The sequence below is a fragment of the Diadema setosum genome, chromosome 18, assembly GCF_964275005.1.
Source record: "Diadema setosum chromosome 18, eeDiaSeto1, whole genome shotgun sequence".
Lineage (NCBI taxonomy): Eukaryota > Metazoa > Echinodermata > Echinoidea > Diadematoida > Diadematidae > Diadema > Diadema setosum.
Genome location: NC_092702.1, coordinates 14970637 through 14995037, shown reverse-complemented (window position 1 = coordinate 14995037; position 24401 = coordinate 14970637). Strand labels below are relative to the sequence as shown.

General features: G+C 39.3%; 1 protein-coding gene and 1 pseudogene across 1 annotated transcript; one reads left to right on the top strand and one right to left on the bottom strand.

Moving 5' to 3' along the window:
- Nucleotides 1-1330: 1330 nt before the first annotated feature.
- Nucleotides 1331-9586, bottom strand: LOC140242169 (protease-associated domain-containing protein 1-like). The gene is made up of 5 exons (XM_072321936.1): nt 9472-9586; nt 7043-7143; nt 5886-5995; nt 4401-4568; nt 1331-1737 (listed from the first exon to the last, which is right to left on the bottom strand). Exons 1-5 carry the CDS (start codon nt 9545-9547, stop codon nt 1620-1622), a joined length of 573 nt encoding a protein of 190 aa, XP_072178037.1. The 5' UTR covers nt 9548-9586; the 3' UTR covers nt 1331-1619.
- A 5852-nt stretch (nt 9587-15438) lies between these two features.
- Nucleotides 15439-24401, top strand: part of LOC140242170 (alpha-N-acetylgalactosaminide alpha-2,6-sialyltransferase 2-like) — a 32424-nt pseudogene continuing 23461 nt past the window's right edge.

Here is a 24401-nt window from a genome sequence, read left to right as displayed (position 1 = left end):
GATTCTCCCGCCCGAAACCCCTAGCAAACGGGAGACTCCAAGTTGATGTGTGCGAAGTTCCTAGGGTTCTAGGTGTTCTTTGGTGCTATCTAAGGCTTATTTTTTCAACATACGATAGCAATAAAAGTAAGAATCCTTTCCACCGGGAGACACAGAGCCAGGGCGGGAGAAATCAAATCTCAAGCGGGAGAACGGAAGATTTTGCAAAAATGGGCTTTTCGGCGGGAGATCTGCCGTCGAAAACGGGAGAGTTGGAGTCTCTGCAATACTGTACATGTATGATGTATCTCCATGACAATGGGTTAACTTTAATATACAGTACTGTACAGGTTGCCTTACTAGTATCAGCTGTATTCTGCATCCTGGAATCAAGATCACTGCTTATTCATTTGCCAACTTGCCCATGGCATGCCAAATCATAATTAGGACAAGTAGACTTAGAAGCACTTGCCTCCCCGGGCAACCATTTCAAATTCAATAATACACTGGATTCACTTTTCACAAAAGTTATAGAGAGCCTGGCCTAAATACATGAACAGTATCAAGATAAGCATTATCTGTTGTTATACTAACTGCACATCCTATACACAGACGTATCTGGGCATGTGGCCCTATAATTTTGGCGACCAGTTTTGTACGTTCTTCCCCTAAACTTTCTGGCCAAATGAGGTGTGTGGGGAAAGTGACTGGTGCATTAGCCTAGGCAAAGAACTTTGAATGCAACTAATCCTGTTGAGGTGATGATGAAATTTCATCCTCAAGCTGAACTACACACACACTACTACAAAGCAATTATCTCTCATTCCCTTTCCCCTTCCTTCCCAAGTTATTTCAATCATTACTCCCAAAGTCTGAAGGCTTTAATGTCTTGACTTATTTGTATCCTTTTCTCTCATTTAATGCCATACCATTCCCGGGGGCTACCAGAGCTTTATGAAGACATGCACTCTCTATTTGAGAAAAATACATACAACTTCCCTCTTAAAACTACACAGGCATCAGAACACTCTGTCCCCCTCCCCCTCCCCTTCTCGTTCAAACCCAATTGTGTCAGATTTTTAAAGTGTGTGCTCAATGACCCAGACCAGTCATTGATCAATGCAACAAATCACTGACTGACATGCTTTATGTTGGCACTTAAACTTACAACATAACTTTGCAGAAAATTGGACACCTCACACATACCAAATTCAGGGACCGAGCCCACTTCAAAGACTTAATAATACTCCTGGATGATGAATTTGCCTGACACACAGATTTTTCATAAAAAATAAGGCACAAATCTCCTCAAGATACCACACGACTCGAAAATAAAACATTCAGACCCAAACACATACTGACCAGATATAGAGACAAAACTGTAAATATGAATGTGACCACTCACAATTTCATTCCTTCTGAACCAACGGAGGACAATTTTTGAGTTGTTCTCTTTGAAAGATTAAAATCAACAACATTTGCACATAAGGTAGAAAGACTTATCAGGATGGACACAAATATGCCAAACAAAATCATTTTCAAACATGAATGTTCTCTTGTGGAAGAATAATAGTCGGAAGCTCAGGTAACTATGGAATACCAAAAAAAAAAAAAACAGTATAAAAGTAGGATATTTATCTTCACCACAGTGTCCATGGTGGTCTGTGCAAATGAGAGTATGGAATGCCAGTTGTGTTGACAGGTATTGCAATCTCCACGACATCATTGTGCTCACTAAGGTGGTGTTCAATCACTTTCCTAATGCAAAAAGAAAAGAAAGAAAAAAAGAAAGAGAAAACAGATGAAAAAATTTAAAAGAAAATAAACAAATTGATATTTTCATGGTTTAGTTGCACAACCATAAAACCTTAAAATCTGGTTTGGAAGAATGATCATTAATGCCATCAGATTGTGATATGTTCCATACATCTCTCTATGTGCCTGTATACAGCTGCTTGATTGGAATTGACAACATCTATGTCAATATAATATCACATTCATGATCATGAATCACTGTGATGCATTATGCAATGTGATTTTAAAGAGGACTTTAACACAAACTCGACTTTTGCAACAAAGGATAACGTGACCGTGCATTATAAAACCAACAAAAAGTCATATAATCCAACTATACGTGAAATGGGTCAACCTAATCAATTCTTAGTTTCATATTTTCTGAAAGAACAAGTTCGTTCTATATGTGACCCTACATCATAAAAGCAACAAAAAGTTGCCAGACATGAATTTTTAGTGAGGACCAGTCTCTTACAGAGCAGATTTTAAACTTTAAAATGACATGAAACTCAATTCAAATGGACTCTCCTAACCCTATCTAAATATTGGAAAGAAAGCACTCACTCTGGAAAAGTGTATACTGGGAAAAGAGGCTCTGAAGTACAGGGTCTATTCAAGTGTTATATCTCACCAAGTTGCACTCTGTGCAATGGATGGGACAAAAAACAAACAAACAGAATGCCAAACTCCTCAGAAACAACAATGAAGGGATTATCAGATTAAGCTGATATTGAGCATGCCGTACTAAAACATTCTATCAATGACTGTACACGTAGTGTATTAAAACATTCTGTCAACGACTAATATACTAATACAAAGCAGTAGCATCATCCTTACAAAAGTTATTAGATTTGACAGTGAAGAGTGTGTAAAGGGTTTTCAAGAAATGAAAAGGGGCCTCTGAGACAAACTCATTTCACCATTCTACTATTAAAAAAAGTGTTCTACAAAAACTGCTAAAAACACAGCTTCCCCTTCAAATCATGATTCCAAACTATAAAATGTAAAAAAAAAAAAAAAAAAAAAAAAAAAAAAAAAAAAGGTCTTTCAGAAAAGATGAAAAACTCAAGATTAGGTTGTCCAATTTTACCTATTCTGAGTCCTCATGAAAAATCAGGGCATGTAACTTTTTGTTTTGTGATGCATGGTCACATGCATTCTCAAGTTTGGAATCATAAAAAGAATGTGAAGTTGTCCTATTTGCAGTCTTCCAAGAACACTTTTTTCTTTTTCTTGAATGATGTGATTACATATGCTTTGAGTATCTTGCACTTTTTAAAAAACCCTTTATACTCTTTCACTTTCAACTCCAAAAAAAATTTGAAGGGATGATGTTACTGCACTGAAAAAAAAGTTGATATTAGTTGGGAATAGAATGTACTTAATGAGTCCACAAAGGTTCAGCTTCATCTGATGGTCCCTTCATGGTGGTTGTTATGGAGTTTTATATCCAGTTTTTGTTGTTTTTTTGTTGTTTTTTTGGTTCTGTTCATTACATAGAGCACCGCAGGGTGAGATTAAAGGGGCTGTATAGGATTGGTTGAGATGAGGATTTAGCTTTGAACGTTTTGCTGGGGACATTTAGAAACCACTCTATGAAATGTTAAAATGCATACAATTCTAAGGGGAATTGAAAGTTTATTTGATGAAAATCAGTTTTGAAATGACTGAGATATCCAAAAACAAGGTAAAACAAAGAGATCTTAGTCAAAAGTTGTGGCCTGTTGCATTTCATTAGGATAGCTTTTTTGGCTGTCTTAGCCATTTCATGACCAATTTTCATCAAATAAGGAATCCCTCTATGAATTGCATGCTCTTTCATATTTCATAAGAGGTTTCTTATTATGTCACAAACACACACACACACAAGTTGGAAACCTGCATCCCTATCTGAACCAAACTATACCATCCCTTTAAAGCATTTGAATAGACCCTACATTTCAAACCTGTTTTCTAAGTAAACACTTTTCTACTATTTAGATGGGCAATATGAAAGTCCATTGTTTAATAATATTGACCACTGACCTTCAACCCTCTTTACAGAAAGGAAATACAAGATTGAACATCTCAAATCATTTCAACCCATCACACCAAGGGACATTCCCATTCAATGTTCCTGGTGAAAGCAATCTCATTTTTTTTTCCTAGCTCAAGTATAGTGACCTTTGACCTTGACCATAACTTTCTCTTCCCCTCATGTCATCCAAAATACAGTTGTTGTTTTTTCACTCTTCTACCAAATTTAAGTACCATGCAAAATTCTTGGTTGCAGATATAGCTGGAAACTGTTCTGTCTTTTTTTTTTTTTTTTTTTTTTTTTTTATAGTTACCTTTGGTCTCCACTTTTGATTTGACATCCAAAGATTTTACGAGCTCTTGATAGCCGTATATACGGACAGATGGAAAATGAGAAAGCACAATGCCTACGGCAACCTTCAGGCATAGAAGCATTTAGAAGAAAGCTACAGAAAAGTGTTCTGGTCAGATAGGGACATGGATATTGAATTAATGTCATTGAGCTTGCTCTAAAGTCATGAAAAAGAAGCCCTTGTACAGCATGCATACAAAAAGACAAACAAACAAACAAACAGCAACCAACAAACAATATTATATCCTTGGATTCTCACCCATCTCTGCCGAGCATAAAGGCTGCAGGTATTGTTGTGTTTCGTTTCGTCTCGTCGTCGATCATGTCGATGAATCTGCTGTCATTAGTCTCGTCCTTATCATAAATAATGACCATCAGAGCACCAGCATGGTCGGCAATGATGCTTTTTGACAAAAATGAACACTCCCTGAAATACAAAACAGGACAGGAAAACAGCATTCAGAAAAGAAGATACAAAAAATCCACTTTGCTGCTCTTATTCATGTCAAAACAAATGGGATACAAGTAGTGTCTTAGCATCAGGTTCAGAGCTCAGTCTGCACTCTGCATAATTTTTCAGTGGCAAGAAAAATATAATAAAGACAACGAAGGAACTGTGATGGTGTTCAACAACTTTCAGTCCCTCCTCACCTCATATTGTTGATATCCACAGAAATTCAGATTCGCATCAGATTTATGAATGTTTTGACTGATCAGAATTCCTCTACAAACAAGGACAGAGAATTTTCATGAGGCTTCTTCCTCTACAATTTTTTTTTCATTTCCTTTATATATTTTTTTCCATCACTGAGGGGGGTGCAATGAAACAATAACATGAAGGCCCTGAGTTGAGGACTTTAAAAGGAACTGCTGATTTAAAACAAGAAGACAAAAGTTGCACATAAAATCTTTACACCTGATTATGTAAGACCTGTGAATGCCAATGACTATTTCTTGGCTCTGTCTTCACAGAAATCATACCCATGCTATAGGGCCTAACTATTTCATAGGCATATGTTTTTAAAGCAAAAAAAAAATAAACAAAGTCTTCCTTAACCCGTTGAGGACGAGTCCCGAGTATACTCGGGCAGGTGTCTATGGGAAATGCGTGTTGTAGCAAAATCAGTCCGTCCTCAACGGGTTAATGATACATGTCCATGTAACACTTATTGATTCTGAATTTTCAGGCCCACTTTACAATAGCAGCAAAGCGTCAGCCACACAAACAGTAAGTAGACCCTACAGATAAGATTATTATGCCTGCATGCGCAGTGGATGTTTGTTTGTTTTTTATTTGTTTTATTTCCTTCAATAGGGTTGAAAATAAAGATAAATAAAATCAGCCTCAGGACTGTTTTTCAGTTAGTCTACATAATGGTTTACGGGTTACGTGCATGGACCAGTGATAATTATATCAGACTTATGTTACATCTACGGTATCATACCAAGTGATGCATCGCTATAGGGTGTATGTCTGTCATATCATATCACGCAAAGCTCTTGCTTGGCAGCACCCTTTAAATCAATCCAAGGATTTGTGACACATAGAATGGTGAAGATCTTGTCGGGGTAATGCAGTGCAAAGCAGCACCAGTCTTTTTACAGGCAATGTAGATCTCTCACTGGAGCTCATGATGTACTGGCATGACACCTGGGGGGGGGGGGGGGGTTATTAAATAAACTGTAAATATAACATGAGGCTATATTCTTCCATGGGTTTCAAACTCAAGTTCTGGAAACGTACCCTCGAATGACGAGTGCTACTGCACCCCTAATTTCATCAGCGTTGTGCAGCTCTCCACATGCCTCTCTGGGATCAGCCAGTACCAGTGGAATTTTAGAATAGTAAAAATTCTGAATGAGAGCCATGGGAGGAAAAAAAAACAGGTAGGTGATACATAAGTCATTAACGATGTACTCTTTCCTACTACAGTGCAGGTACACCATTTCAAACTATACAAAACAGAGCACACCAGTTAGAACGAATATGGTAATAACGAAATTCTTGTTACAACGAAATCAAAATTCAGGTCCATAACTTCGATATATGCATAAACTATGCTGTTCGGTTCTAACAAATAAAAAAACGCTGGTCCCAAGGATTTTGTTATAACGGAAGTACACCGTAACAAGAGTTCCTGTGCTAAATGAACCAAAACCAAAACGGATGAGGAAGATCTCAACTATTCAATAACAGTTTTCAACCACGAACATGCAATGATCTGGAAAGGGTTGGGACTATCCTCAACTTCAACTCTGCATCACTTGCAAATCTTGCCTCACAGTTTCTACAGAGTAATCACTACAGCAAGCAAGCTGTAAACCTCCTCGCTCACTTTCAAAGGGCAACTAAAACTCATTTCCAAGCAAGTAAAATGAACAGACTCTTGCCAAAAAGCCCAGTTAGGGGAGTGAGCAAAATATTTTTTTTTTTTTTTTTTTTTGTAACGCCCTGAAATATATCATCTTTTTCAACCAATATTTGTTCTACTGCAACCTTTGTCGAAGACTCTTTCACTGTAGAAATGAGAAAAAAGGGTTGCCAAGCCAGACAGCATCCATCACCTTAGGTTTTGGCATAGCCAAGAAGAAGAAGAAAAAAAAAAAAGCCCGGCCTGATTAGGGGTAAAGATTTATGCATACACAACAAGGCATCTGTTTCAGTGGAATTATCATTTTTATTTGGGAGGGATGCTTGCTTCAGCAATATCAGAAGTGATGCACACTTCATTGAATAAAAAGAAAATTTTTAGCATAATTTGCTGACAGCATGCTTCGGACACAGACTACTACTTTCTTATGAGCCCTGGCTTACACAGGCAACAGCAGTGGCAAATTTATAACTATCTTCAAAATACACAATTCATTTTACCTAAGTCAGACATGATGAACACAACTTACAAAAACACCGCCAAAGTTCTTGGCTGGCCTGATGGTGTAGTCGAAGGCCAACTCTCTTGGAAACAGAATTCGGAATGCAAGATTTTCATTCACTGCATGTCCTGGAATGGAAGACATATCCAAGTAAAAAAAAACAAACAAACAAACAAAACAACAACAAAAAGTGACCAGACTGTCTCATGTACATGTATCATGTACATGTACCAAGACTCTCAAATTCACATAATTTACACCTTGTATTGTCCAAAACGGCCAAATCATTTTGAAGATCACATTGAATGTCGAATACCGGTAATATAGTCTTTATATTGTCGCACACCATATACTGTAGACAGAAAGATCCGTCTGTCCGGAGGAGTCTTTTATCTTTATTGATGTTATCACTCTCCTCCTTAGACAATAGGAAGGGATCCACGATATGAAGCCAGACACAGTCTCCGCGGAACATCCCCGACGACCAGATACAGACCGATTTTTCGGTCAAACCATACTGGTGCTACACTGGTAGTTCAATTTAAACTCTAAATCATAACTGTATACGCCAAATATATTATTTTTTGAAAATTTCTAGAGTCTTCATGCTATTTGCAAATTCAAAAACATGAAAAATCTAAACTTTTATCCCGGTATGAATGTGAGGCATGCTTAATACAGCAAGGGTCTACATTTCTTCCTTCCATTGTAGATCATCTGATCTGTGATCATCTAGATCTACTCCACAATTGAATTGTGAGTTTAACCACTTGTAAGTCCTGATTCACGATAAAAGTTAGTAGGGACCTACCATGCATAATGCTCAGCACTTCTCAACAAGTGAGTGTGCCGCGATGTCTCGCCAAAATGAAAACAAAATCAGGGCTGCCAACTCTCACGCATTGAGCGCGAGACTCGCGCATTTTGGTCCTTTCTCATGCTAAACCTTTATTTCATTTGCATGCATTTCTATTATTTGATCTCACTCATTTTGACTCCTAAATTATAGCTATAGCATTGGCCTATCATGCCTATGGGAGTCTCACTCTCAACTAGTTTCCAGTGTTGGCAGCTGCAGCCCTGCAAAATTGATTTAGGGTCAAGGGGTCTATATTCAATCTACACAATGAATGGGCCTCAAAACCCTGTGCTTACATGTATAATAACGTGTAAAGACCATGTAGGAGCCAATTGGGCCTCAGCTCAGGTGAAAAAAAAGGTTGAGAAGCCCACTATACTGGGCACTGCACTGTTTTGTGGTTAAAAATAGCTACAGTAAGGGCACCGGTTTTCGACACTTTAGCACATTTCCTTGTTTACCATCAATACTGCACCGTTTTACCTCGGAATTTCGATATGAAGTTGAGCTACAAAGTCCAATAATAATATGCCTTAAACGAATTAACATTTAAATGCACTCGCGTTCAATTTTTAAGCGATTTCCGTCACGCCGTCGCTGGCATCAGATTTCGACACCAAGCATCATTTTTCAACACAATCACAGCGCGCATCACACAGAAATCACATGGCGCGTACAGTACGCGTACACTGCATTGTGGACGCAAACTAGCAATCATACCGGCGCAAGAACTTGTTGTTTCCTCTATAACGTGTCTTGATATGGGAATGTCGAAATCTGGTGCCACATTCTCAAAGCCAACTCTTTCTACAAGTTTGCTCATTTATCACGAATTCAGCCATGGAATTACTAAAGACGATTATGAAATCAAACATCAGGATTTGGCAAACAAACTGATACTAAAGTAAGATAACCGGCATGGGTGAATTTCATTTTACGGCGATGTTTAAAAAATGCGTCATATTGTTTGAACCCCTAAAAATGGCCGACATCAAAATTTCTGCTGACACTGTGTTGCTTTTCTCCTAAATATTCTATCGTCGGATTATGATGACAAGTGACAAACGGTGTTTACATAAGACTAGAAATGTGATTGACAACATGGTTGATTGTTGAAGTCAGACGTTTGTATCGAGTATAAAATTTAATAAGAATTATCTGCTGGGTGTCGAAATCTGGGTCCTGTCGAAAACTGGTACACTAACGGTACACGCAGCCGCTGTAGAGACAAGCGCTTCGCGACAGCGGCTGCGTGTAAAATTTAGTTAGGTTAAAAACAGACCATACGCCACCGTACTCATACTTTTAATTTAAGTTTTAAAAGAAAGAACCAAGTAGCAAGTTCCAAAACTTTAATGTGGCAGAAATGGAGCAGGGAGTTTAGAAAGTTTGCTTCTGGATTCTGGTCGAATAACCAATGACAAAATATCAATGTTGCCCTTTGAAATGAATACGATACCATCTCACAGTGTAGTCCCATATGTCACAAAATTTGTTGGCAAAATGTCAAGAGAATGTTTCAAGTCGACAGAATTAAGAACTCGGAATTCGAATGGTCTAGAAGATTTATACCGTCGAGCGGATGACAGTCTCTTACCTATTGCTTTGCCTGCAAGATACAAACACAACATGATAAGGCACGTAATGCGCCATCTAGTTGTTGATCTCGTCATTTTCAGAGTCAAGCTTTCCCCGACGCTGCGCTGGAGCTGGAGTAGTAAAGCGTTGTGCTGTGATCATACCGAACGAATTCACTCTTCTTCATCCCATCTGTGTAGTACAGTATTCATCGCATAATCGGGACAGGTTGGGAGTAGCAAACACGGCCCCTTTAAGCGAGGTGCCCGATTTCGCGATGAGCACTCACCATACACTAATGGCATACGACATGTACATGTAGTGCACACACACACACATACGCATGCATACTGACGTACTGTACATGTACATGAATACACAACCACGCTACCCCTCGGCGCGACCCTCTAGCTCTCCCTGCATTCTCGCAGTGTTGTAGAGTAATCGCAACTGGTTCTTCTTCTGTCACCTCTCTTCGAACACAAAATATGTGGATGAAAAGCTAGCACTTTCTTAAACATTCGTAAAATTCTTGGACACGTAGGGCGTTCTGTATGAATACATATCCACGACCATGGGAAATGATTACCCAGAACTGATGTGGGAACGTCAATGAAAAGTCCTTCAATCATTCAATCATCACGGCTTGATTGTTTACTTGCCGCGATCACTGCACTGTACATTGTACATGTGTTGTCAATATGTAGCGATCTAGCTCGCCATTTATATACACATGTACAGAAAAGCGAAGGCGGGCAGCGAGCTGAAATGTACGTGTACTGGATGGACGGAAGTCAAAACACACCAGTCCGAAGCTTGCTTTGTAAGTTTGATGTAAACAACAACTGATACGGAATCTTTGAAATATTGTTGTGGTATTTTGGTAGATTTTTTGTTTGAAATATCAACAAAATCAAAGATCGCTTGAAGAAAAATTGTCCCGTTTATCAGAGGTCCCCGCCCGATTATCCAGTGAAAATAACGTGCATTGGAAATGTTTCTGGGAAGCGTATGTCGTTTAAGCGAGGTTCCCGATTATCAGATGCCCGATTATGCGATGAATACTGTACTAGTATAAGTACGAAAACGAAATCTAGTAAAGCAATATGGTGTTTTCAAAAAGCAAACAAACAAAAAGAAAAAATTACCTGTATAACAATGTCATATTCAAATGACAGTGGATAAACAGAACCAAATCAAATTCTTTGTCATTTTTAAAGTAAAATAGATCTTTGTAGATTTTGGAAAGTGCAATAAGTGTAAAGTTAAACTGTCTGAATGCTGTAACAGTCAAAAGCTTTACAATGAGTCAATGCCCACGGTCGACAAATAAATACATTTTCCGGGATCGTATACTATAGGCTCTATACATGCATGCACCAAGTTTCAAATTTCAAGTTTCAGGTTTATTCATCTTTCTTCCTTCGTTACAATATAATATACATTGAATATGTCAATTAACAAGAGAATAAGAAGCATATAAATATAATAGAATACACTGGTTAAAGCAGAAAAAAAAAAGAAGAAAGACGAGGAGACCCTATAGAAAAGCAGGGCTTGTGAAATTAGGGGGTCCTCATAATTAAAAAAGAGTGTTAAACAACTAATTAAACACAAGGGTTTCTATTAAAAAAAAAACTATATAACTATAACAAGCAAAGGGGTGTAGATAGAGAAAAAAACTATTCACAAAAGGGACATAACATAAAACAAACACAAAGATAGAGAAAAAAGAAAGAAGGAGCAAAAGCAAGTAAATGAATGATGTAATTCACAAAACAACAAGGGGGGAAGGGAATAAGTTGGCTACAACTGAGAAGACAAAAGAAAGTCTCTAAACAAAGGTTATGCAGCAACAAAGTAATGGACTGTTTAGAATACCATAATTAAAAAAAGGCAACACAGCAATTTAGAGTGTAAATTTACGAGTCAACTGAGTAATAGATATTACTTAAGGAAGTATAACTTCAGTTTACTCTTAAAGACAGATATACTGACAGCACAGGTAATGCTCGAATCTAAAGAATTCCAGAATCTGGGTCCAGTACAAACTAAAGTATTCGAAGTAAATGTTGTATTTGCATAAATTCCCGCAAACTTTTAAAAGCAGTGAATTTCAAAACGTGATAGAATATTTTGATATCAAGTAGGCACACTCCAGCTCTGCATGCATAACTATTTCTTTAGATAATCGATGTACAAATGTCAATAAATTATTTGTAAGGTATGAGGCATAGATGTCTTATGCACAGTAGAAAGAATTATCAACTATATTGTACACGTGCGTGATCATAATTACCTTTTATAGGCCAACTACATTATCATTGTAGATCTCATAAAGACCAAAGAAGCGATATCCAACAACAATAGCGCAAACATTGATTTCTTCCGCTCAGTGCTTCATACTATTTCTATTACATCCACCATTGTGTAAAATTCAAATAGCTGCCATGGCCATCTAAAAATGAACTATATCATACAATTAGTCCATGGGCCAAGACCCGAAAAATGGGTTGTTGGTACCACCTGAGGTGGCACAACCTTTTTGCTGTCAGTTTGTTTGTCGGGCAGAGATATGCTTATCAAGCTATGATAGCATTTCCAAATGAGTAGCTTAGTCATAATCAATGATTTTTTAACCAATTTGGTCTCGTTTTTAATATATCCCTATACTTCTGAATCAAAACTAACCGCTATACAAAGAAGAGCACTGTCTTCCGTATGTCCACAGGTGTTCTGTTGTAAACGCGGTGCGCTTAGTCTTTGTTCAAGGCAGCGAAGGGAATATCCAAAGGGCTATGATGTCCACAGCTGTCACGCGGTGCACTTAGTCTTTTTTAGACCAATGTACCGTTATCATATCTAAAGTTCCTAATAAAAGGGATTATCTATACTGTTTTTATACTACCCTTTCAACAAATACATCAGTTTTAAACAAAAATCACTCTGTTCATTTACAATATTATTTATTATAATGTATCGTAGTGTACCGGTACATTGTTTTTGCATTATCTTATATTGTTGGATGGAAATAAAGTGACATTGGCGTGGTATTAGCGTTTTCACCGGAAAATGATAAATAATTGAAAACTGAATACGGTAAAATTCACGAGGAATTGCTTTTGTTATTGTTGTTGTTTTTAGATAAAATGATATACACTGTATCATATGCTTTGGATATTCCCTTCGCCATCTAGAATAAAGACTAAGCGCTGTGGACATCATACCTTTGGATATTCCCTTCGCTGCCTTGAATACAGACTAAGGACACCGCGTTTACAACAGAACACCTGTGAACATACCATAGAGCTGCATTTTACAGCTCTATGGAACATACAGAAGACAGTGCTCTTCTTTGTATCGGATTAGTTTCGATTCAGAAGTATAGGGATATAACAACGAGACCAAATTGGTTAAAAATTCATTTATTATGACTAAGCTACTCATTTGGAAATGCTATCATAGCTTGATAAGCATATCCGACAAACAAAAGGACACCAAAAAGGTTTTGCCACCTCAGTCCTCAGATGGTACCAATATCTGGCCTGGACCATGGACTAAAATGGTTCGACTTCATCCAGATCTCTTGTCCACACCTAACAGCTTGGATCAATATCAATTTTTAAGTGGTTGCTTGTTAAGCCCTTTTTGTGTGGCCTTCATCAGAGGCCTTCATTTTTGTCGATCTACTGTATATGGCATGCAACCCCGCGGCAATCTTCACACATTGATGATCAATCGAACGTTCACGTGTATACCAAGTAAAACTGATTATACATGTACACTGTAATTGCAGCGAGATGGTGCAGAAAATGTAAACAACGATGTTCGAGTGAAGACACGTTGTCTACGTAGATCAAACGAATCCGCAAGTGAATGGAGGACAAATACTCTGGATATCATGTTTGCTCTTCGAAAATTTTAAAGAGCCAATCTCATCAGAAAATAATCCTGACATTATTCATCTAACAAAACCTTTTCCAGTTTTGCGCTGCTCTCATAGACGCTCTGTCGTTATACATGTATATACAAATGATGCACAGGATATAGTGCGTTAGTGCAGATGTAGCGCATTCGAGGGCATTTACAGTTGTGAAACATGTAGCAGAGGTACATGTTTCACAACATGGGCTACAAGCATTTAGGGCTACAAGCATTTAGGGCTACAAGCATTTAGGGCTACAAGCATTTAGGGGCCATCTCACGATCTCACGCATGGCACCCATTTTTCTCACCCCGCTTGGGCGAAGTCTGCAACTTGGGCCTATAATAATGAGCATAGCTCAAAAGATTAAAGTGATAGTTGCAATTGAAGGTATATTTCCCTTTTGTCTTTCAAAGTAAGTAAATAATAGTCATAAGTATGCACTTGATAGCACCATTAAGAGCTAAAAATTGAAAACCGTGAAAACCGTGGGAGGCCACAGGGGGAAAATCCCCTCCCACACCCTCGCTCGCGCGCACATTCGCGCGCCAAGATGCCGAGTCATGAAAATCTCACTCATAAAAATGTTTTGAACCTGACATCCCTGTGCACGAGGCGAAGCCGAGTGCATGTTGCACTACATTGTAAATACCCGAGAGTGAGCTGCATCTCCACTAACGCCATGAAATAATCCTGTGCATCATTTGTTTTATAAAATTGGTCGAAAACTAACAGCATTTTTCACGTACCTTTGTGGGTCAATACCAGTCAGCTACATGTAGCACTCGCTCAAGAGTCAAGATGTCCGAAGATGTTCGTCCCAAACATTTACGCACGTCGCACATAATAAGTAAGAGTATACGTACGCCACACATGTTATGCAAATAAGAAAGGCCGGCCGGCAGCCCGAACTAGAAGTTGTTTACAGGATTGACAGCGCGTGTAGTAGCGCACGACGCACTTGTAACAACTGATCGAGTGCGCACTGCTAGTGTAAACATTGTGACATCAGGCCGTGCATGTTAGTGAGAAATTAATACACGCACACGTGACTCATTTCAGCGCTTCCAATTGGCTACATTCTTGAACCCATTTTATAAACGATAATAATCCTTCAGCATTGCCCACATCCACCGTGTGTAAAGATGGAGGAGGTCATTGAATGGTATACGTACAGAGCACCTTATCCCGGGACCTCATCTCATTATAGAAAATACGGGGTTTGGCAAAAGTTGAACCTGGGGTCTCTCTAGCCTCCCCCCCCCCCCTCCTATAGTTCCGATTCAGTTTCAGTTTGTTCTATTTCTCCTCTTGTACAATCACTGAAATAATTTATATGACAAAATCAACAATGTTCACATCAAAATTGAACAGTGAATGGGAGTACTTACAAGAATAATTACGGGTATGATAGGATATACGTATATACACATTATTTCATTGTATTGTAACGCGAGAAGGGGGGGGGGGGATAAATAGAGACTGAACATCTGAGAATAATATCCAGGGCGTCTCCTAATCTTGTAGTATGCTGCCACCGCCACCAGGTAATTTTTGGGTGTACCACTCCCTGCTGAGAAGTCGAGAACTAACTTCCTCAGCTAACGTGTTTGGAGAGAGAGATCTGTAACTTGAGTGAGTCCTATGTATAACGATGTCTATGCTAAAGAATGTTGTGGCTGCATGTGTACGTTACATACTGGTATTCCTCTTGCGTATAACCTTGACGCCTATAATTAATCATCACCAGTACAGTGAGTGTCAGTACAGAATGCGCACGCACACACTGCATCTCACATGCGCGCATACCTCATCTGGGGGCGTTTCATGAAGGAACTTGTCGGATAAAATATCTGACAAGTCAATTACTAGTATATCCGACAAGTTTTGAGAAATTCTTTAGTCTGATTGGCTGATTTCTCTGAACTTGTCGGATATAATTGACTTGTCGGACATTTTATCCGACAAGTTCCTTCATGAAACGCCCCCCTGTTCGCGCCACTCGAGCATTGTGCACCACTCTCAGTTGAGTACTGTACTCCATTCTAACACAGCCCACACAAACTAGCATCGGCAATCATTCGCTCATCTTATTCATCTAATATACGAGGAAATACCTCAAAGAATCGACCAAGCATTTAGGGTAAGCTAAGTCAGAATTCTTCTAACCTTCTCTGTATCCAAATTAACATAGATCATGTGTAGGTAAGCATTTAAAATAGAGCCTGTCTCTGTCACAGCTAACTTTTGTTAGAGCCTAGACTTTTACCTGCGTGTACACACAGATACCAAACATCCTCAGGCACTCACTCTCCCTCCAATCACCAAGGCTATCCAATAAGTTCTAGGACCTCGCGTTTGTTGGTAACGTGTTTAAAAGGCTTCGATGTGTGGTTCGTTTGTTCGAAGTATATGAACGTGGTGCATAGATTTGTCCAGTGTCTTTGTTAATCTACAATACTTAATTAAATCTCATATCCACAACCTCAATCACTGATCACTGTATGCATTCATTCCAGCATCCAGGCAGTACAACTACAAACTTGATGTCAGAACGTTTGAATTTTACTTGTAACTTTTAGACTTTAATAAGTCTAAATTCTGTTTGTACAAGTATATACAAATCAATTCATTTACAACATTTCAAACATCTTCTCTTAGAGACAAAACCAACTTGAATATGAGTATTTTTCCCAGCTTAATCTGACCAAGGTTCACTAATGCTGTAGACCCAACTACGAATCTATGATATCCCAGCTCAGAACGTACCACATGACGTGGTACTGTAGTTAGACCACTCATTACATTCGAAGTCACATAAATATTGTAAATATAATTCTCCATATTTTGGTATAATGACGGCCTCTTTATCATGGAGACTAACTTGTTACTATGTAAGAAATACTACTCCACTAACAACGTTATTTAAAAACATCTCATTTTGAGACCCAATTTGTTGTCAGAAAGTGAAATTTCTTCCGTGCTTTTGTTCCTGCTATATACCTGTGCGAACCTCATCCTACTAGCGAACTCCTGTAGACAGTAGACTCACTTAGACTCGGGTGGTATTCTGAAAATCTTCCTAAGTTTCTTCCTAAGTCAGAAACTTAGGAAGTGCCTAGGAAAGACAAAATTGGTATTCTGAAATTTCTTCCTAGGCACTTCAATGCAAATTAGGCCATCCTTATCCCCGCCCACGTCCTTTCCTAAGCCAATACGAAATGCCGTATCATAAGGAACTAACCAATGACAATCGCAAATTACTATGACGTAGTGTCAAATACACGAGTGCGCGGCATGTCCCCTTTCTCACGCTCATTTTGCGCATCAAAGTATAATTATGTGCGCGCAATGACTGACAAGCGCGCCTATCACGATGCTTGCAGTTTGCTATTCTTAACAACGTACGTACAGTATGTTAGGACAGGGGTGGGGCTTTCCTAAATATTTTCCTAAAATTCTTTCCTATTAAGTGCATTCTGGAATACCAACTTCTTCCTAAGTCAGAAATTTGCATATTCCCGCCCCCTTCCTAAGTTTCTTCCTAAGTATACTTAGGAAGAAACTTAGGAAGATTTTCAGAATACCACTTAGGAAAAAATCCTGACTTAGGAAGAAATTTCTTCCTAGGAAAGATTTCAGAATACCACCCTACAGTCTTCCTACCCGTCTCTTTCCGAATAACATGTCTCAATAAGTGCACATTACTCTCTCCAATAGAATAAAGAATAAAGCAATAAAGAATAAAATCCTTTCATAACCGCTCCGGTCACCGCTCTGGGATTTCAATCCTTAACATAAAACTGCTGCACCACACAAAAGAGCATTATGCGCCCCACACACGATGTCGGTGGCCACGCGTCGCTGTCTGTCTACTCCGGCAGAATTTGGCCTCAAGGGTGGTATTCTGAAATCCTTCCTAGGAAGAAATTTCTTCCTAAGTCAGGATTTTTTCCTAATTTGTATTCTGAAAATCTTCCTAAGTTTCTTCCTAAGTAGACTTAGGAAGAAACTTAGGAAGGGGGCGGGAATATGCAAATTTCTGACTTAGGAAGAAGTTGGTATTCTAGAATGCACTTAGGAAAATTATGAAGCACGGGGACGAAAATAACATCATTTTTCCCCTACAATATGGCTTCCGTAAGAACATGTCATGTGAACAACAATTACTTGGTTTCACAAGCGATTTACAAAGGAACTTGGATGCAGGTCGTCAAACGGATGTTATAGTCATGGATTTTTCAAAAGCTTTTGACAAGGTTGGACATGAGCGGCTTTTACGTAAACTGGACTACTACGGTATCAGGGGGAAAAATCTGAAATGGATTCAAAGTTTTCTCAATGGAAGAAGTCAGAGGGTTGTTTTGGATGGTATTAAATCTTCTTCAGTAGCGGTAGGATCTGGAGTGCCTCAGGGATCGGTTCTTGGGCCTTGCCTCTTTCTGCTTTACATCAATGACTTGCCTGATGGTCTCGCGTCAAAGGTTCGCCTTTTTGCCGATGATGCAATTTCTTACATGACCATCGACAACCAACATCATACGCAAAATCTTCAAGAGGACCTAAACAAAATTGGTGACTGGGCGAAAAAATGGATGATGGATTTGAACACAGATAAGTGCAAGGTTTTGACAATATCCAGGAAAAGAAGTAAGGTGCAACACGTGTATCATCTAAATAGCGCCCCTCTTGAATCTGTTGAATCCGTGAAGTACTTAGGTGTAACCATTACTTCTGATTTGAAGTGGACCCAACACATCAATGATACTGTCAATAAAGCCAATAACGTGCTTGCATTTCTAAAACGCAATCTTCGCATAAAATCTTCTGATGTTAAAGCCACAGCTTACAAAACGTTGGTTCGACCAATTGTTGAGTATGCTTCTACAGTTTGGGACCCATCCACCAAGAAGCTAATCCACCAAGTGGAAATGGTCCAGAGAAGAGCTGCGCGATTCACTTTAAATCGCTACCATAACACCTCAAGTGTCACCAAAATGCTACAAGAACTTGATTGGACCACTCTGGAACAGCGCAGAGAAAATGACAGGTTAATTATGATGTACAAAATACACAATAATCTTACTCCTCTTTCAGCACAGGACTATATTATCAAACAGGCTACTCAGTTAACGAGAGCCTCGCAACCACACTCCTATCAGGTACCGTATTCGAGAACTGAATCGCATCGCCATTCGTTCTTCCCAAGAACTGTAAGGAACTGGAATTCCCTGTCGTCAGACATTGTTTCTGCGCCATCTGTGGGATCATTTCGAAACCGTCTAACGGTTGATCACAGTGGCTAGTTGTTTTCGTCAAATTTTTCTATGTGCTTGTAAATATCTGTAAATAAATTGTATTATAATGTAAATAGCACCAGTCTGCAAGAATCTTCAGGCTATTGAAGGAGGCAGACTTAACCAGAAGAAGAAGAAGAAGAAGGAAAGAATTTTAGGAAAATATTTAGGAAAGCTCCACCCCTGTCCTAAGTACGTTGTTAAGAATAGCAAGCTGCAAGCATCGTGATAGGCGCGCTTGTCAGTCATTGCGCGCACATGTACTTTGATGCGCGAAATGAGCGTGAGAAAGGGGACATGCCGCGCACTCGTGTATTTGACCCTACGTCACAGTAATATGCGATTGTCATTGGCAGACATTGGTTAGTTCCTTATGATACGGCATTTCGTATTGGCTTAGGAAAGGACGTGGGTGGGGATAAGGATGGCTTAATTTGCATTAAGAAGTGCCTAGGAAGACATTTCAGAATACCAATTTTGTCTTTCCTAGGCACTTCCTGAGTTTCTGACTTAGGAAGAAACTTAGGAAGAAACTTAGGAAGATTTTCAGAATACCACCCCAAGTCTCTACGACTCCCAAATTACCCCTGCCACCAAAAAGCCTACGAAATTCTACAGTGTTTCCATTTAAAGCCTCTAAGCACGTCGACTTGCTCATGACTCGTCCCGCGACTTTCTTGAAACAAAAAGAAGAAATTTTGCTATCTCAACAAATTAGCTTACTTTCTTATATAATGACTATTATAAGTCTTGAACAGGCTAAGTTGAAAAAAAAAATAACCTATACTCAAGTGTTCGGAAATGGAGCTTGCTACTAACTGAGGGTGGGGAAATGGAAAAAGCTGGAAGGGGGGGGGTGGTAAAGGATCTGAACTCGGTCTGGTAAACGGCTTCTTGTCGTTCCCCAGTAGACATCGGTGTCACCAGCTCAGTCCAGCAGCAAGTAGGCCTGCAGTGCTAGTCTGTCACCATGAACCCTCAGATACAGATAAGTAGACACAGCTCTGTCACTGTTGCCCTCAGGGGGTGGTGTCGGCACTCCAAAGTGAAGGGGGGGGGGAGGGAAGGGGTAGGGGTAGGGAAGTAGTGGGAAAGGTAGTGGACGCCAGCCCTCAGACACTGGCACAGTAGTACCCATCTGTTGACTTCGCTGTTTTCCCCAGATGTAGACTGCATTACCAGACCAGAGAGACCCTCTCTATTATTGGCTGCAAACCCTGACAACGTCACTCTCTCCTAGGCCTCGCCTGGTCCGCCAGCTATAGTCCATTCAGTTCCCAGCTCATCCGCGTAGTGGCCACGGTTGCAGGAGATGAGGGGAGTGGGGAAGGGGTGGGGAAGCAATTCCTATTCCCTCACTCGAGTATTACTTAATATTTTCCTCATATTAAATAATTAAACCAGTTACTGATAATTAAAATCTTATACTTCTTCTTAGAACCTTGGTCATGCTCACTACCTACATGTATGACACAATAACTGTCACTTTGACATTAAGCTGGTATGATGCATTAAGCATCCATCTTAATATTTACACGTTGATAAAAAGAACGTGATGAGCATCTCTGTGCTCAATTAGTAGCGATCAATAACCACAACAGTGCACATATTTACAAAATTATATAATGATTACCCTATAAATATACCTATCGAGGGTATGCTTGGCTTATATCAAACATACTATGTAATAGGTGGAGGGTACTCCCTCCACTCCACCTCCATGTTGTCAATTATCTGGTTCGACTGGCAAATAAACATAAGAAAGACTAAAATAATTCTACTTGTTGTTATACTTCCATATTGCATATTTGAGTATACAATCAACTAATAAGGTCACGGGAATACATCAAATGTTTCTTCTCTAAAACATCCATCAAAAGGCATTTACATCTACCAAAGATCATAATTCTAGAAAAACATGGGAAAGAGCTCCAAAAATCCCTAACTGGAGTTAGCAATGGAGTTTCTAGACAAAATATACATCATAAAATTCAGCAAAGCCAGCTGTATCTTCCTATATATGAATTATAACTCTGTTTGAAATATTCTTGGAATTCATATTGAACCTTAGAAGGTCACTCATCAAATCACCAATTAATTCTCAAAACCTGGTAAATAGTTTCAAAAATCAATAAATCCACTTCTACTCAGAGATATAAGATACACAATGTACTACCACAATGAGCATACTGTGTAGAATAATTTAAGCTCCAATTTTACCCCCAATTTTTACTAATGAAAATTTTTGTTCTTCAACTCCATAGGCCACTGTGTTATACAAATTCCCAAAACATGGTAAAGAGAGCCAAAAATCCTAATTTCTGCAGTTTCATATAAAATTCCCCCAAACAACATATCATGTTAACCGGAATATTATTTCGTATCATAATAACAACAAATTATCTAACAATTCTATATTTTAGCATTTATTTTATTCTCTAACCCCCTTTTTCAAATCTTCCCTCACTCTTGCTATACAACCTACATTATAACATACAGCAATAATACAACAGCAAACCCCAAAGACGTTCACCCCAATAAATATTCCCGTTCCGCATGAACTAAAATCCCTTACCATTCAGATATATTGTTATAACATCTAAAGGGCCTTCAATTATCTCTTATCCATCAGCACCAACTATAAATCCTAACATCTTCTTTACTCACGTTGCTTGGATTCACCAAGAAAGAGGGAAGAAAACATCTGCTGTAAACTTCTGAACTGTAACCGATCAGCTGTGTCGAGTAAACAGTCGTCTGCATATGCGCGTATTTATACCCGTCGGCCCCTTTACACAAGCGCGTACTCTACACTATTTACGCGTATTGTTTATATCTTCATTGGTAGTGTAACGCGAATGCACTAACACAGCGCTACTCCAGCGCAACTTCCATCCCACAGCTGCATATGGACTGATTCATTACACAAATAGGGGTTCTTGCAACTATGAAGAAAAATTATCGTAAGTTGCGTTGACAATACAAAAAGGGACTGCAAATTCTGACAACTATCGCCAGGAAATATGCCAAGAAAAGCAGGTAAGTACCTATATATGAGTCTCTTATTCGGCCCTCCGTATACTAACTGTCATTACAACCCTACTCATCAATGGACAGGGCAACGTAGATTCATGTGCTATATGAGTGACAGCAGTGTATACAGTGTATTATATCCCTCACAAAATGCATCTCGTCCTCTGATTGGTCGAGAGCACTGTAAACAACAAAACATAATTCTACCATACAAGTGCGCGAAAAAGACTATACTCCCTAGGGAAATGGTAAAAACTATACCACGCTGGTGATTTTCGCGCCTTTTTTGCTTCGCGTCGCGACGCGAAATATTTCACGTGCAAATGAATGGGTATCGCAGCACCTTCGCTTCGCGAGAGATTTCATGTACAAATGAATGGGTATCGCGGCGCCTTAGATCACTGCACTTCGCGAGAACCACAAGGCACGCATACACTCAATGCGACACGGGTTACGTTGGAGAGACTCAGACTCAGACTCTTATAAAGCCCTCAATTCTACGTTACAACAGAGTAGGCGATATCGTAGATCTATAATTAGACAACAATAAGCAAGCTAGGGTTCTTCGACGTACCGTAGGCCTTTGGGGAGTTCATGCTTCGCCGTTTGAAAGTTGGTCTCGCAGTTCACTATTTAACTCGAGCGATCCACCCAAAAGATGTTGACAAACGAAACTGCAGTAGATATTAGTAGGCCTGCTCTAACGTTAGCGCTAGTTAAGCCTATACGTTAGTTCTACCTGTCTAACAGTATGCCCTATTTCCCGTAATCTCATTCCTAATAATTATTTTTTAGAGTGTCTAGCGAGTAAGTTAGATAAACTTGTTCACTGTTTACGTTAGAACACCGTACGAATCACACGAATTTACAGTGGCACTCGATGCTTTAATTGCTAGAATTTTTCCAGTGCCTAATCTAACCTTATACGCTGTTACTGAATGCTACCCAAATTTACAATGTATACTTGCATTTTAACAGGAAATGATAGTCCATATTCATGTACAGACATGACAGCTAGGTAGGAAGACGACAGAAAACACAATCAACTGCAGCTCACAGTCACATCGTTGATCAGCTCGAGCACGCACATCACCGCACTGGCAACCGAACGTACTTGTTGACAGATCGGATAGGCGTAGGCGTATTGCATGTATGAAGCGCGTAGTGAGTTTGCAGTTTGCGCATGTTTACCAGTACGTTGTACAGCAATGCACCGAGTACACTTCAGCGGCTGAGCGCGCAATTGTCTCTTCATAGTACGCGTACGCGCTGCCCTCCTGCTGAGCTGCTTTCCCGAGCGTGAATGACTAGTCAATCTTCTTGAAAAGTAAAGCAAGATGCCCTTAAAAAAGAGGTAAATTACAGAATACCAGCAGTCGAATGCTCTTAAATTCATTGGGAGGGATATAAAACAAATATACCAGGCCAATTTTTCGAGGCACCGGTTGAAACTATGTGCCTTCGGTGACTTCAGTAGCACTATTTTCTTCGGGGCTGCGCCCCTCAGAAAATAGTGCTACTGAAGTCACCTCATGCGCATAGTTTCAACCAGAGCCTCTCATGCCTGGTATATTTGTATACTGTATCTGTCGACATTATAGCAGTGTGAGGGTTCGTATACACACGTAAGTTCTACGTACACAATCTAGCAAGTAGGTCAGTATAAATGAACTCATACATATGGTAGTCTTTCTCCATGTCTCGTTGTAGTAACACATACACATTAAAGAAAAAAAAAAAGTTCAGGGTGTTCTCGCCACAGTATCTTGAGGAACTATACTGTAGGGCCTACAGTACTGGTTGAGGTGAGGATTCAGGTTTATAATTTTTTTTTTTTTTGGTGTGAGATAATGAGAAACCTCTTATGAAATATGAAAGAGCATGTAATTTCAAGAGGATTCAACAATACCTTTATTTGACGAAAATTGGCCTTGAAAAAGCTGAGATATATAAAAAAAAAAGCGATCCTAATGAAATTGACAGGCCAGGACTTTTAGTAGGAACTCTTTGTTTTTCCTTGTTTTTAAATATCTCAGTCATTTCAAAACCGATTTTCATCAAATAAAGTTTTGATTCCCCTAGAATTGTATGCTAAATCCTCACCTCAACCAGTGCTGCAGTGACAGCTTTTATGGTAGAACACCCTTTCCGATAAGCAGTTTTTTGCTGGGGTAACGACCTCTGCATTGAGCGACAATATGGTATCTTATAACTCTCCTTTATTTCTACCTGAAAGCACAAAACACATATACATACAGATTAGTAACTGAAACTTCGAGTGTTTTAAATATCATTTTAGAGGACAACACAAAGGAAATATAACAAGATAAGGAATTAACCCTAAAAGGGAAGGGGGGGGGGGGGGTTGAATCACCCCTCCCCCCCCCGACATTTTTCGCGACAATTCCACCGCGCGAAATTTTTGACCGCACCGTTCGCTGACTTCTTATTTTCAAGTCTCGCGTATCTTTTGACACCATTTTCGCAAAAATCGCGCGTACCGTTACGACGCTGCATGACCTCTTATACATTCCTGTCACTGACCGAAAGTGGCTCAAAAACGTGATTTTGTGTATAAAGTCCATGCAAATGGAGTTTTCTCACCTTATTCATAAAGATATGATTATTTTCACTTTCATAGGCTGAAATCAATTTTTTTTTCAGCATGACTGCGCTTGAAATAGGTTCTGTTAT